This window comes from Nomascus leucogenys, chromosome 11 (genome assembly GCF_006542625.1).
Source record: "Nomascus leucogenys isolate Asia chromosome 11, Asia_NLE_v1, whole genome shotgun sequence".
Taxonomy (NCBI): domain Eukaryota; kingdom Metazoa; phylum Chordata; class Mammalia; order Primates; family Hylobatidae; genus Nomascus; species Nomascus leucogenys.
The window spans coordinates 58,524-73,599 of NC_044391.1; the positions used below are offsets into that span (position 1 = coordinate 58,524).

The following is a 15,076-nucleotide window of genomic DNA, read 5'->3' on the forward strand; positions in this document are numbered from 1 at the left end:
AGGTGTGATGACACATGCCTGTGGTCCCAGCTACTTGAGAGGCCAAAGCAGGAGGATCACTTGAGCCCACGAGGTTGAGGCTACAGTGAGCTATGATCCTGCCACTGCACTCCAGCCTGGGTGACCAAGCCATCACGTTTATAGCTAATGAAATGATGTTTAGACTAGCTATGACAGTAAAACTGGCTCCAAATTAATTATAAACTATAGCCCAGTAATATCATATTTTCAAAAGAAAGATAAAACAATCTACTAATATTTTAAACATTAAAATTATAATCAATTCAAGATGTCATGAATTTTAAAATGCATTATTTTATATACCACTAAGAGGGGGAAATATGCTGCCGATTAAATTATGACTCAAAGCTAAGTTGTAAACCCACTCCAATTTCCGAGAGGTTAAAATATTTTAAAAGTACACCTTAGAATAGATGTTAGTTCATATAAGTCATAAAGCTAAACACTGACTAACCAAGTTTACTTCCCGAACTATTTTTTACAAGGCAAAGTTGAGGGCATAATGGAGTACATTGTGGAAAAAGTGGAAATTTAAAAATGAGACGTTCCTCCATTTTTCCCCTAGTTTCACTTTGGAATGTGAGGCGGTCCAGACAAGTACAGAGGAATAGGGGAGAAAAATCTCAGGTTATTGATTAAAAATGTCCAAATTGCAGTTGCTGAAAATACTAACAGCTAAAAAACAGACTCTAATCCTTTATAACTGGATTAAAAAAAAAAAAAGGAATTAAGGAAGACAATCAAGTTGGTATGCAAGGGTGGAAACTGATTTTTTTTTTTTTTTTTTTTTTTTAAAGAGATAGAGTCTCATTCTGTCACCCAGGCTGGAGTGCACTGGACAGATCATAGCTCACTGTAGCCTCAAACTCCTGGGCTCCAGCAAAGCTCCTGCCTCAGACTCCCAAGCAGGTGGGACTACAGGTATGAGCCACCACACTCAGCTGATACACTTCTTTCAAGTGTTACATAAAATCACCATCAAATCTTTCCTTCTTTTTTTTCTTTTTTGAGACTGAGTCTCACTCTGTCATCCAGGCTGGAAAACAGTGGCATGATCTCAGCTCACAGCAACCTCCACCTCCCAGATTCAAGCAATTCTCCGGCCTCAGTATCCCAAGTAGCTGGGATTACAGGCGCGGGCCACCACGCCAGGTTAATTTTTGTATTTTTAGTACAGGCTGGGTTTCACCATGTTGGCCAGGCTGGTCTTGAACTTCCAACCTCAGGTGATCTGCCCATCTCGGCCTTCCAAAGTACTGGGATTACAGGCGTGAGCCACCACACCCATCCCATCAAATCTTTCTAAAGGCATTTTTTCCAAAGTGAGTATCTGAATAAGCACATTATTCAGGTAGTGAAAACCAATGCTTAGTGGGAACTTTTTTTTGTCTCGATTACTCAAAATTTATTATCTCAAAAAAGGATGCTGGTTCGGCACAGTGGCTGATGCCTATAATCCCAGTACTTGGGAAGGCTGAGGCGGGAGGATCGCTTGAGCCCAGGAGTTTGAAACCAGCCTAGGCAACATAGTGAGACCCTGAATCTACAAAAGAAAAAAAAAATTTAAAAATTAGCCAGGCATGGTGGCACATGCCTCTAGTCCCACTACTATGGGGGCTGAGGTTGGAGGACTGCCTGAGCCCAGGAGGTTGAGGCTGCAGTAAGCCATGTTCGCACCACTGCATTCCAGGCCCAGGTAACAGAACAAGACCCTGTCTCAAAAAAAAGAAAAGATGCTTATAGTTCTATTGTCTTCATCCCAATCTTCACCATGGATCTGAATATAAATGCCAAGAGATATTCCCCTAACTATTAATAAAAACTGGAGGACACTCCCTGATCCACATTTCTCTACCTCAGCAGTCTAAAGTTGTTTAAAGGTTACTTACATGACTAGCAGCATTTCTTAAAGAAGCAATAGTATTTTCTTGAACTTTAGCCAGCCTGAAAAGAAGAAATACAGTTATCATAGACTATACAGAAGATAAAGAAACAAATGTAATAAACAAGCAAAGTGTACTTTCAACAATGGGAAATAGTACTTATTCTGTATTTTGAGGCCAATTTTGACATCCCCAAAATATGACTATGGCTGTCACTAGGAATTTATTCCTTAAATGCAAGCTCTAACAATGATAGATATTTACAAGCTGAATACTGACATAGCCAACACAACATACACTTGCCCTGTACTATGGACTCTTTTCTTGGAGACATGCAAAGTGATCAATAAAAACAATCCTTTTCAATGGCAGAAGAAACAGACACGTAGAAACCTGCTCCTTGCAATACAGCCTCCAAAGGACTTAATACTGGCAGACAGTGGGGGAATGAGAAACAACTGACACACGTATAGGATAGAAGTATGGAAACTCTATTAATAAGAACAGAAAGGTGGAAAATGTACTGTTTAAGATGGGGCCTGAGAGGTTGGGTGCGGTGGCTCACACCTGTAACCCCAGCACTTTGGGAGGCTGAGGCAGGCAGATCACTTGAGCTCAGGAGTTCAAGACTGGCCTGGGCAACAAGGTGAGATCTCGTCTCTACAGAAAAATGCCAAAAACATAGCTGGGCGTGGTACCACGTGCCTGTGGTTCCAGACAGTGGGGAGACTGAGGTGGGACAATGGCTTGAGCTCCGGAAATTGAGGCTGCAGCGAGCCAAGAATGTGCCACTGCACTCCAGCCTGAACGACAGAGACTCTGTCTCAAAAACAAACAAATAAAAAAGGCAGAGGCGGGTGAGGGTGCTTCTTCCTTAAATAGTTTTTTTTTTTTATAGACCTTAAAATTAAAAGAAGGGGAAGACAACTATTCCAGGCTATAATCTAATGTCTGTTGAGAAGAGAGAGCATCTTTCGGTTGAGGTCTAAGTTAACTAATATTCCTTGAGTTTAGTCACACTTTTCTAGACTTGGGATAATGTTTTCCAAACCCTTCCATTTTATAGATGCGCAAACTCAGACTCAGAGAGGGCAACACGTCAACAGTAAGGACCACGCCACAGAAACACACACTGATGCTACCAAGGCTTTCGTTCCTGCCTTTCTACTTTCAATGTCTTCCTCCTTATCAATTCAGTAGATATATTCAAAAACTGACCAGAATCTTCAGGTTGGTCTCTAACCCCAATTACCAAATTACATTAAATTCCCTTGGTAAGCAATAAAAACATCATCTGACCTTTGCTGAGAAAACCAGTGTAACTCTACCAAACATGAGCTACACCAAATGCTAATCCTACTCAAATATTCAACTTACTGGGCAGTTGTTGTAGAGTTTCCTGCACCTCGATGGCCAACATCCAATGGTATTCTTGGCTTCCAATACTTGGAAAATGAAGATTTCATGTCACAACTGTATCCTGGTAATGGCTTAATAATTATATAGTCAACTTTCATAGGAAAAAAGAGGGAGGAACAAAAATAAAAATGATTAAAAGGTCCATTATGAGCTGAATTATATTTAAATACCACTCAAGTCAGCTTTATCAGTTTCTATCGAACAGAAAAAAAAAAAAATCAAGATTCAAAACGTAACAGACATGCTCCTTAAATTGATACTAGAGCAAGTTATTAATTTCATCTTTATCATTATCAAATACTTAATTTGAAACTAATTAAAATTCTAACTTAACCTTGGGTTATTTGGCAGCGCCTTCAACCTTACCTCTCACTTTGCCTATTGTTTTCCTGGAATTTCTGCTCATGATGGGAAGAGTAAGAATTCCAGCACTCTTTCCACTCTCAGCAATGGTGGATGATAAGAGACAAGCTGTACCCACATGTCCAGGAAGGGCATCACCCTGAACTATGTGCTCACTGAGATCTTCCTGAAAAAATGAGATTTAAAATAATCTTAATTTTTAAACTTCTATATTACATACATACATATATATACACACACACACACACATATGTATCCCCTATATATGAAATGTGTATATATATATATTTTTTTTTTTCATAAAAACTTCAGTATTTTCGGCCGGGGTCAGTGGCTCACGTCTGTAATCCCAGCACTTTGGGAGGCCGACGCAGGCGTATCACGAGGTCAGGAGTTTGAGACTAGCCTGGCTAACCTAATGAAACCCCGTTTCTACTAAAAATACAAAAAATTAGCCGGGGATGGTGGTGCATGCCAGTAGTCCCAGCTACTCGGGAGGCTGATGCAGGAGAAATGCTTGAACCCGGGAGGTGGAGGCTGTGGTGAGCCGAGATCATACCACTGCACTCCAGCCTGGACAACAGAGCAAGACTCCATCTCAAAAAAAAAAAAAATTCAATATTTTCAATTTAAAGATCAAAAACCTCACTTAAAGTCAACTGAGAATCTCTGGGGTAGAACTGATAAGAAAGAGATACAATCAAATTTATATTCAAGTGACTTGATGGCTTCTCTATGATTAAATACATTTTCTTTGTACATTTTAAAATATATATATTTTTTGAGACAGAGTCTCATTCAGTTTAAATTTAAAGCACTGCTCGAAAATTTCTAATCACTTTTATGTTGTTGTAAGACTAAGATATATTTGTAGTGAATTATTATTATTTTTTTTTTTTTGAGATAGCGTTTCACTCTTGTTGCCCCGACTGGAATGCAATGGCACGATCTCTGCTCACCGCAACCTCCGCCTCTCGAGTTCAAGCGATTCTCGTGCCTCAGCCTTTCAAGTAGCTGAGATTACAGGCATGCACCACCACGCCCGGCTAATTTTGTATTTCTAATAGAGACGGGGTTTCTCCATATTGGTCAGTCTGGTCTCGAACTCCTGACCTTAGGTGATCCACCCGCCTCAGCCTCCCAAAGTGCTGGGATTACAGGCGTGAGCCACCGCGCCTGGCCCTATTTGTAGTGAATTTTTAACATATTCTCTAAAAATGTGTCTACACAAGTGTCACAAGGGATAGCAACTCTCTAGGAAACCAAATACTATACTCACTTTGAGATTACACTGGATATTTTATCAGCCTAGTCTATGAATAAAACACTATTAAAAAAATGCTAAACAAAGTAAAGGGAAGGTAGGACATTCAAGATATAATTTATTAAAACGTAGGTTTACTAAAAGGAAGCAACAAGAAAATGTTCAGGCCAGGAGCAGAGGCTCACACCTGCAATCCCAGCACTTTGAGGGGCCGAGGCAGGAGGATGGCTTGAGCCCAGGAGTTCAAGACCAGCCTGGGCAACAAAGACCCCATCTCAACCAAAAAAAAAAAAAAAAAAAAGTTTTTGTTTTTTTTTTTCTGAGACGAGTCTTGCTCTGTTGCTCAGGCTGGAGTGCAGTGGTGTGATCTTGGCTCATTGCAACCTCCGGCCTCCTGGGTTCAAGCAATTCTCCTGCCTCAGCCTCTCAAGTAGCTGGGATTATAGTCACGTGCCAACACGCCTGGCTAATTTTTCTATTCTTACTCTTGACCTCGTGATCTGCCTGCCTTAGCCTCCCAAAGTGCTGGGATTACAAGCATGAGCCACCACGCCTGGCCAAAAAAGTTTTTTTTAAATTAGCTGGGTGTGGTGGTACACACCTGTAGTCCCAGCTACTTGACAGGCTGAGGCAGAAGGATCACTTGCGCCCAGGAGATTGAGGCTGCAGTGAGCCATGATCATGTCACTATACTCCAGCCTGCGCAACAGAGCAAGACCCTCTCTCCAGAAAAAAAAAAAAAAAAAGAAAAGAAAAAGGAAAAGAAAAAAGGAAAGAAAAAGAAAGACGCCGGGCACGGTGGCTCACGCCTGTAATCCCAGCACTCTGGGAGGCCGAGGCAGGCGGATCACGAGGTCAGGAGATCGAGACCATCCTGGCTAATACGGTGAAACCCCATCTCTACTAAAAGTACAAAAAATTAGCCGAGCGAGGTGGCAGGCGCCTGTAGTCCCAGCTACTTTGGAGGCTGAGGCAAGAGAATGGCGTGAACCCCAGGGGGCAGAGCCTGCAGTGAGCTGAGATCACGCCACTGCACTCCAGCCTGTGCAACCCCGAGACTCCGTCTCAAAAAGTAAAAGAAAGAAAGAAGTCATCAAAAATTCATACTTTTATAATACAGTCCCACAGATCTTACTGCTTAAGATTAGATTTTTTAAAATCCATCCTGAATTCTGTTCTCAAGAAACTGGCTGGGGGCTACTGGTGTTGAAGACATATTCCCTACCCTCCAAGATTTAAACTCTAATCTAGTATAAATGGGTGTGGAGGTGGAGCTGGAGGTTAAGGAAACCACTACATATCACTACCGAGCCAGGCCCACAGCAGTAAGGACCTTAGGGGATGTACCAGGTATTATGTGTTGGGGAAATATGAACAGCCAGTGATCTACAAGCACTAGTGTAAGTATCATACGTAGCTCCAGAAAGTTAGCAGCACAGATTGTCAATAATGTGGCACAAGCTTTACAATTTCATTACATATTTACAAGTTGCAAGTCAGTCCCATCAACAAATCCTAATAAAGTACCTCAATAAATGACAGGCTTCCATCATAGTGAGAACTCAATCACACTTGTTACATCGGGATGCCCGCCAAGAGGTACAAAGCCTGCCCTGGTCTCTATTGACCACTGATGGTTCCTTTGGATACAATTCATTTACATTTAGATTATTTAGCAGACAGGCATCAAAGACATCTGGTCTTGATTTGAAACATCAATACTGCTGTTCTCTTAATTATATTCTTAATAGTACTTGAAGATGACAACTCTAAGTTTTTTAAGCTTAACTATACAGAGGAGCACACCTCCAAAAAGTTAGCTTTACACAAATTAGATTAAAATAAAAATCAAAACCAACGTTAAAATAAGCTTGTCCCTGCATTCTTTCTCAATCCCCTCACTGCAGTAACTACTCACTTCAAAAAAATCAAAGATTAGTTCCAGGTTATCTGGTTCCATCGTCTGTATGCTGTACTCTGTCCAACGATCAGGCTGTAAGCCATAACCACACTCCGGCTGTGAATGCCTGCACTTGAACTCATTGTCACTTATTAAGGATATCTCCAAGCTATTGGACATTTTGTGGAGTACAGTGGGAGATACCCTATCATCATCATCTTCCTCCAGGCCTTCTAGTGTCAGCTTCACCCTACGTAATAAAAAAAAAAATAATGAGATGCAAGAAGTGGCAGAAAAGAAAAACTCATACAAATGTTGCCTAAATTCTACATTTTAAAGTGCCCCCAAATATGCTAAATCTTCAAATAACAAAAATAATGTATTATGCAAAGATTACACATACTACAGGTTAAGGAATTAGGTGTGTTTTATAAAATACTGATGTTATTATCTACAAATATTTTTGCAAAGTATTAAAATGGGATAAATGACCATTATGCCTACTAAGGTTGTTGATTCTTTCATTAAAAATAAATAAATAAATAAATCTAGAGCTGGGCCGGTGGCTCCCACCTGTAATCCCAGAACTTTGGGAAGCTGAGGCGGGAGGATTGCTTGAGCTCAGAAGTCTGAGACCAGTCTAGGCAACATGGTGAAACCCCATCTGCAAAAAATATAAAAATTATCCAGGCATGTGTCATGTGCCTGTAGTCCCAGCTACTCAGCTACCCAGCTACCTGGGTGACACGGCCAGACCCTCTCTCAAAAGAAAGAATATATATATTATTAAACACATATAATATTCAAAAATTTTCTGTGTGGAAAATTTTTCATTTTCAAGACACAATAAAATTTACAACACTGAAGAGTATTTCCAAAAAATATTTTCTCTTTATGGCATTCTTATGTAGCAGACAATCATTTCCATTATATCAATTTTTTCTTTATTTTTGGAGACAGAGTCTCGCTCTGCCTGGAATGCAGTGGTGCGATCTCGGCTCACTGCAACTTCCGCCTCCCGGGTTCAAGCGATTGTCCTGCCTCAGCCTCCCAAGCAGCTGGGATTACAGGTGCCGAACAGCATGCCCAGCTAATTTTTGTATTTTTAGTAGAGACGTGGTTTCACCATGTTGGCCAGTCTGGTCTTGAACTCCTGACCTCAGGTGATCTGCCCACCTCGGCCTCCCAAAGTGCTGGGGTTACAGTTGTGAGCCACCGTCCATTGGCCTCCCAAAGTGCTGGGATTACAGGCGTGAGCCACCACACCTGACACATTATATCAATTTTAAAACAAACTATTGCTACACTATGAAAATTTAAATAGAAACTATAAAAATACATAAGCTTAGAAAACCACTTATCTATATAAACAAATGTTTTCTGGTTCTACATGTAGAGATTAAGACTAACTGCAACTGTAGCAATCTGAGCAGGGATAAGAAGTTCACTATTACAAAGCCCTGTAGTTACTAGAATATGTAACATTATCCCAAACTGTACACTTAAAGGCTAAAACCAATTGAGTCTGAAATCTACAGCACTAGTGAAAACAAATGGCCTAAGTAACACATAAACATGGTCATACCTAAATCTAGATTTTTTTAATTTTTTCTTGGTTATTGAGACAGGAGGTTTTTCAGAATAATGCAAACGTAATCTTATTTCAGTCTGACATGTCAGCCATCCAGAATCCAGAGTTTCAACACCATCTGACAGAATAAATATGAAGAACAGTAATTATTATACATGTTTTTTTAAACAACATCATAAGTACCTATATGGATTGATAATTCTAGTTCACATTCACTTTCTTTTTTTTTTTTTTTTACCTCCAAGGGAAATACATTTTTTAATGAGATCTAATCCATGATTTGTTTCCTAGACCCCTGCCTAAACCGTTGTTCATATGCAACCCAAGGATGCCAAAGGTAAAAATCTGAAGGAAAAGAATCCTTTCCGCAAGTAAGTATTTTTAGAATAACAATAAAAATAGAATTAACTTTTTTCCTTTCTAAATATGAAAATAGGCCAGGCATGGTGGCTCACACCTGTAATCCCAGCACTTTGGGAGGCCAAGGCAGGCGGATTACAAAATCAGAAGATTGAGACCATCCTGGCTAACACAGTGAAACCCCGTTTCTACTAAAAGTACAAAAAAATTAGCCAGGCGTGGTGGCAGGTGCCTGTAGTCCCAGCTGCTCAGGAGGCTGAGCCAGGAGAATGGCACGAACCCAGGAGGCAGAGCTTGCAGTAAGCCAAGATCGAGCCACTGCACTCCAGCCTGGGCGGCAGAACAAGACTCCATCTCAGAAAAAAGAAAAGAAAAGAAAAAGAAAATAATCCCAAAATAATGAATCATTGTGAACAGGCAGATTCAGAATACATATTCCAAAGGCCTTCAGAAAAGATCCTGGTTCTATCAATACCATCTTTGAAAAAAATCTAAAAGGAATCAATTCCATTTTTTTTTTTTTTTTTTGAGACAGAGTCTTGCTCTGTTGCCCAGGCTAGAGTGCAGTGGCACGATCTCAACTCACTGCAGACTCCACCTCCCAGGTTCAAGTGATTCTCATGCCTCAGCCTCCCAAGTAGCTGGGATTATAGGCGCCCACGATGCCCAGCTGACTTGTATTTTTAGTAGAGACAGGGTGTCACCATGCTGGCCAAGCTGGTCTCAAACTCCTGAACTCCTGATGTCAAGTGATCTGCCTTCCTCAGGCCTCCCAAAGTGCTGGTATTACAGGCATGAGCCACCTCACCCTGCCCACATTCACACTGTAATAATGCATTGAGGTTATATAACACTGGTACTCTTCTCCCCAAAGCAAATATACAGGTAATCTTAAATTCTTCATTAAAATATAACTTTTATATGAAGTAGGGGGAAAAATTAAATGAATATTAATAATTAGCTATGCTGTCACAACACAAATAAATTAAAATATTCATATTCATATTGAATCCATGACTAAAATAATGCAAATCTATTTCAGAAACAGCACACGGTCCAAGATAGCATCTAACCTAGCAATTGTTCTACTAGGGATCACTGTTACACTTCCAAAGCGTCACTTTAGATATTCAGCTGCAACTAGTTATGCCACTAGTGCTGGGGGTCTGAGATATCAGAAGGTAAGAACAGAACTGCGAGTCAATTCCGTATTCTCAAATTTATATATTCTGCCATAAATAAACTGCATGATCGTGACAACACTGTTGGCATTAACTGGAAGCTACTCACCTACTTAACATAGGTAATAAAATGCTCATAAATACCAGAGAAGCTGTCAACTGTTTTGGATCTAAGCTTTTTCATCAACAGGGTTAAAATAAATAAATACCAAGAAACTTCTCTCCTTAGAAATTCTCTCCTAACTTAAGAATGCTTAGTAATTGTGGGACTTTAACCTTTTTTTTTTTTTTTTACAGAAAAGACGAAGTGAGACCATGCATTACAGCTAAAGCAAAACTACTCCACAAAGCACTCCAAAACATGTAGTGTAAATATTACTTATGAAGTACTAAAGACTCTAAAACAACACTAAAGCTATTCAAGTACTGTACACTGTTTTCTGATGTAATATAAACAATCCCAAACAAAATCAAGGAAAAGATGTCAAATTCCTATCTAAATACTGCCAGAGCATGTTCATTTCTACCATACATAAACATACATACCTAATAAAAGCCACAACCAAAACATTCGGGCCTGTTCTTTCCTATGCTTAGCAGGAAAGCAAACTGGCTATCAGCAATTTATCTCTGATTCAGAATCAGTACAAACACAATTCCGCCCACCCTCTTTCCACTTTTTGACTCCTACAGTACAGCATCCAAAATGAGGATGCAGGCCGGGCACGGTGGCTTACGCCTGTAATCCCAACACTTTGGGAGGCCAAGGCAGGCAGATCACTTGAGGTCAGGAGTTTGAGACCAGCCTGACCAACATAGCAAGACTCCATCTCTACTAAAAATACAAAAATTAGCCAGGTGTGATGGCACTCACCTATAGTCCCAGCTACTCAGCAGGCTGAGGCAGGAGAATTGCTTGAACCCAGCAGGTGGAGGCTGCAGCGAGCGGAGATTGCGCCACTGCATTCCAGCCTGGGTGACAGAGCAAGACTCCATCTCAAAAAAAAAAAAAAAAAAGAGAGAGAGAGAATGCAGTTTAGTATAATAGCTCTGATACACTAAGAATTCCAGCCAGGTGCGGTGGCTCACGCCTGTAATCCCAGCACTTTGGGAGGACGAGGCAGGAGGATCACCTGAGGTCAGGAGTTCAAGACCAGCCTGACCAACATGGAGAAACCCCGTCTCTACTAAAAATACAAAATTAGCTGGGCGTGGTGGCGCATGCCTGTAATCCAAGCCATTCAGGAGGCTGAGGCAGAAGAATCACTTCAACATGGGAGGCGGAGAGTGTGGTGAGCCAAGATTGTGCCATTGCACTCCAGCCTGGGCAACAGGTGCGAAAACTCCATCTCAAAAAAAAAAAAAAAAAAAAAAGAATTCCAGTCACCCAGCTGGGCCTGGTGGCTCATGCCTGTAATCCTAGCACTTTGGGAGGCTGAGGTGGGTGGATCACTTGAGGTCAGGAGTTTGAGACCAGTCTGGCCAACATGGCAAAACCTCATCTATACTAAAAAAAAATGCAAAAATTAGCTGGGCATGGTGGCAGGCGCCTATAATCCCAGCTACTCAGGAGCCTGAGGCAGGAGTATCACTTGAACCTCGGGGTCGGAGGTTGCAGTGAGATGAGATTGCACCACTGCACTCCAGTCTGGGCGGGTGGGGGTAAGAATTCCAGTCACTGAAGAAAATTAGAATTCTCAGGATATAGTATTTACTAAAACAGAAAGTACACAAATAACATTTTCAACATATTCAGAAGTTAAAGCATTTTCTACTCTATCTCAAATTAACTTTTAAACATTCGGCCAGAATTACTAGAACACTTTGGTTAGTCTCAATTTTACTGTATATGCAGATCTACAAACACACAAAATACACAAACTTAGCCTAAGTGTAACATTTCACACTTTAGATATCTGGAAACATTAATGTAATTTCAAACATAAAAGAGGTAAAAGGCTATATTAGCAGTTCAGTATACTACGCACTTTTAATTATATTAATATCATATACCTGAAATTGCTAGTCAAATAAAAACCAAAAGGATAACATTTTAAAGTGCAAGAATTATATTAGAGCCGGGCGCGGTGGCTCACGCTTGTAATCCCAGCACTTTGGAAGGCCGAGGCGGACGATCACGAGGTCAGGAGATCGGGACCACGGTGAAACCCCGTCTCTACTAAAAATACAAAAAAATTAGCCGGGCATGGTGGCGGGCGCCTGTAGTCCCAGCTACTTGGAGAGGCTGAGACAGGAGAATGGCGTGAACCCGGGAGGCGGAGCTTGCAGTGAGCCGAGATCGCGCCACTGCACTCCAGCCTGGGTGACAGAGCGAGACTCTGTCTCAAAAAAAAAAAAAAAAAAAAAAAAAAATTATATTAGAAACTAATTATTTAACAGTAGGGATTTGTTTTTTGGATCCAGCCTCTATTTTCAAAATCATACTACAGTCATGCATTGCTTAACAATGAAGATAAGTTCTGAGAAATGCATCATTAGACGATTTCATTGTTGTTTCTGTAAGTACAGGGAATGTACTTACACAAACCTAGATGGTGTAGCCTATTGCTCCTAGATTCCAGCACTGTATAGCATACTGAATACTATAGGCAACTATATAACACAGTGGTAAGCATTTGTGTATCTAAACACAGCTACACATAGAAAACATAATGTGCTGTATTATAATGTGCGCTACGTTACGACAGCCGTGATGTCACTTGGCGACAGGAATTTTTCAGCTTCATTATAATCGTATGAGACCGCTGCTGCATGTGTGGTCTGTCTTTGACCAAAATATCGTTATGCAGCACATGACTGTATGTTCTATTTTCCCGTGCTATATAATTCCAATGAAATGTAAAGTAACATCTCAATCATTTCAGTAAACATTTAAGTAAGTCAGCCTCACTTACTGTGGATTCCAAATTGTCCATCGTCAATAATAATTTCGCTTTCTAGAATTTAAGGAAAATAGAAAATTTAGTTAAAACTCTTGATGCATACCCAATGAACAACTGAGAAATTACCCACCTTAAAGATCGTTTATAATATTAAATCTACAGCTTAAAAGCAGCCCAAGGTGAATAAGCATATTTATTGTAGCCCTCAATAAAGAATTCCCTTTAAAGGAGGCTAGCAAACAGTAATAGTTCTTACATACTTCGTTGATTGTCCATTATGTTAAAAGGAACAAAAAGAAAACTCTTCAGAAAGGTGCTCTAGAAGCACTGGGATTAACTTCTACACTAACCAATGTATAAGACTCACAGGTTGCTGGACAATGATAACTCCTTCTTGATTTTCAAACCAAAGGTCTTGGCACAATTAAAATGCTTATTCTTATGTAGTGCATATTCTGAACTTGTCTCAAATGTAATTCTCCTCATATCCCAACTATTCACTACTGCCAGTTAAAAGCTTTACAAACAGCATGAACTTACCTGTATGTACAGAGCTGTGAGGAACTACCAAAAGAATAAATGCTAGCACATCCCCTTCTCCTAACAGAAATTTCAACTCAATGAGAAAAGCTGTAAAACCCCACCCTTTGAGTAAAATACAATTTATCTTCCTTGCCTACTTCCCTTCCCAGTTTAAACATTAGTCTGAAATACTTGCAAAATGGATGTGACAGTTCCTAATAAAGAATCTCTGGTAAGTTTCACACAGCTTTTAAGTTCAAAAGTTATATTTCTCAAAAGTATACATTCCTTTCTAAAAGACAGAAACAAAATCATCCCACTTCTCATAATAAAATATATTTAACTGCAAGATGCTTTAAAATACAATTTTTTAAAACATTCATACCTAGTAAGTTCCAACCTCAGTATGGGAATATAATTTTAAGTATACTCTCATAAAAATCCTAAATACACTATCAAAAATATATTAAAACATACAAAAAGAAAATCCAATAAAGAGGATGGAATGAGATACTGTTTAAACAAGATGTGTCCTTACTCCAGGATAAAGCAGAAACTCCCACTGCTTTCTAATTTAAACCAGAAAACTGGCATCCAGTTATCTTTCAATTTCAACTTTACCTAGAAACTAAAAGATACATTTCTCAGCACTGAGTCAATTTATAGATGAATACATGTGGGTAATTTAATGTATGTGAAATGAACTTCAAATTCGATTTTCAATATGGACAAAGAAGTTCAAAAATACTTGTATGAAGAGAAATGCCATATTTAAGCATAAGAAAAGTGAATGTGTTTAAAAGAAAACGACTTTAAAAAAAAAAGAAAGAAAGAAAAAAAACAGAAAACAACTTTCTGAGTAGCAATTCTAGCATAGCCAGCAGGGAATTTAAGAAATTTGAATTCATTCATACAAGTTTATTCAAGTATTTACCAGTTTCTTTAAAAAAAAAAAAATTAAGAAGAAAAAAATAGAATAACTTACTCTGTTAATATTCAAAGTTAAAAATTTAAGAATCTTTGTTTTGGATTAATTTTTTCTTCAAATGTTTGCTAAGCCTGAGCAAGTAAACAAATAGAGCCATGGATGCTCAGTCAAGAAGAATGGTATCTTATAAACTTCCTAACCATTCCAAACAAAAGTAAATATTTCATAATAAACTAATCTAACCCAAGAAATCAAAAATATATAGGTAAATATTTCTAATAAAGTTTATTTTAAAAGGCAATTAAAAACTGTTCAGTTTTGAAAGATCCATGAAATGCTCCGTGAAATTTGTAGCACTGACAATGCATTGACCTTAACTTTAGAATAAAAATTTATTAAATCCCACTAAGCCATTGTGCAGCATATTAGTAACTTTATGCATATGCCTCAAACAGATGCAGGTAATGCCCATACCTAAAGGGGTTATTGATCGTGGTTGTAGATGAGTCTCCCACTTGTGAACTATCACTTGACATGGACCACCGATAGTCTGCAATTTAAAAGTTAAACGTCTGCAATAATTTCTTATATCTTATTTTCTACCCATGACTCCATTAGATGTTTGTGGCCTAAATCTTATACTAAATATGAGACCAAAAGATTCATCTTATTATCAATATTATATGCCAAAAGCCCGGAATGTACCAGATCACAAAACAAGATGAAATGCTGGAAGAAAAT

At 39.2% G+C, this 15,076-nt stretch overlaps 1 protein-coding gene across 3 annotated transcripts in view; it reads right to left on the bottom strand.

The window, feature by feature from the left end:
* Positions 1–15,076, bottom strand: part of GPCPD1 (glycerophosphocholine phosphodiesterase 1) — a 67,730-nt gene that overhangs the window by 27,472 nt on the left and 25,182 nt on the right. For 2 of the 3 annotated variants that reach the window (XM_030821948.1, XM_030821947.1), the window contains exons 4-10: positions 14,810–14,885; positions 12,898–12,939; positions 8,436–8,559; positions 6,869–7,100; positions 3,690–3,852; positions 3,282–3,414; positions 1,911–1,965 (exon numbers count right to left, since the gene is read on the bottom strand). In XM_030821948.1, coding sequence (XP_030677808.1) covers positions 1,911–1,965; positions 3,282–3,414; positions 3,690–3,852; positions 6,869–7,100; positions 8,436–8,559; positions 12,898–12,939; positions 14,810–14,885 — 825 coding nt within the window. The remainder of the gene's footprint in view (positions 1–1,910; positions 1,966–3,281; positions 3,415–3,689; positions 3,853–6,868; positions 7,101–8,435; positions 8,560–12,897; positions 12,940–14,809; positions 14,886–15,076) is intronic. The other variant, XM_030821949.1, reaches the window with a different exon arrangement.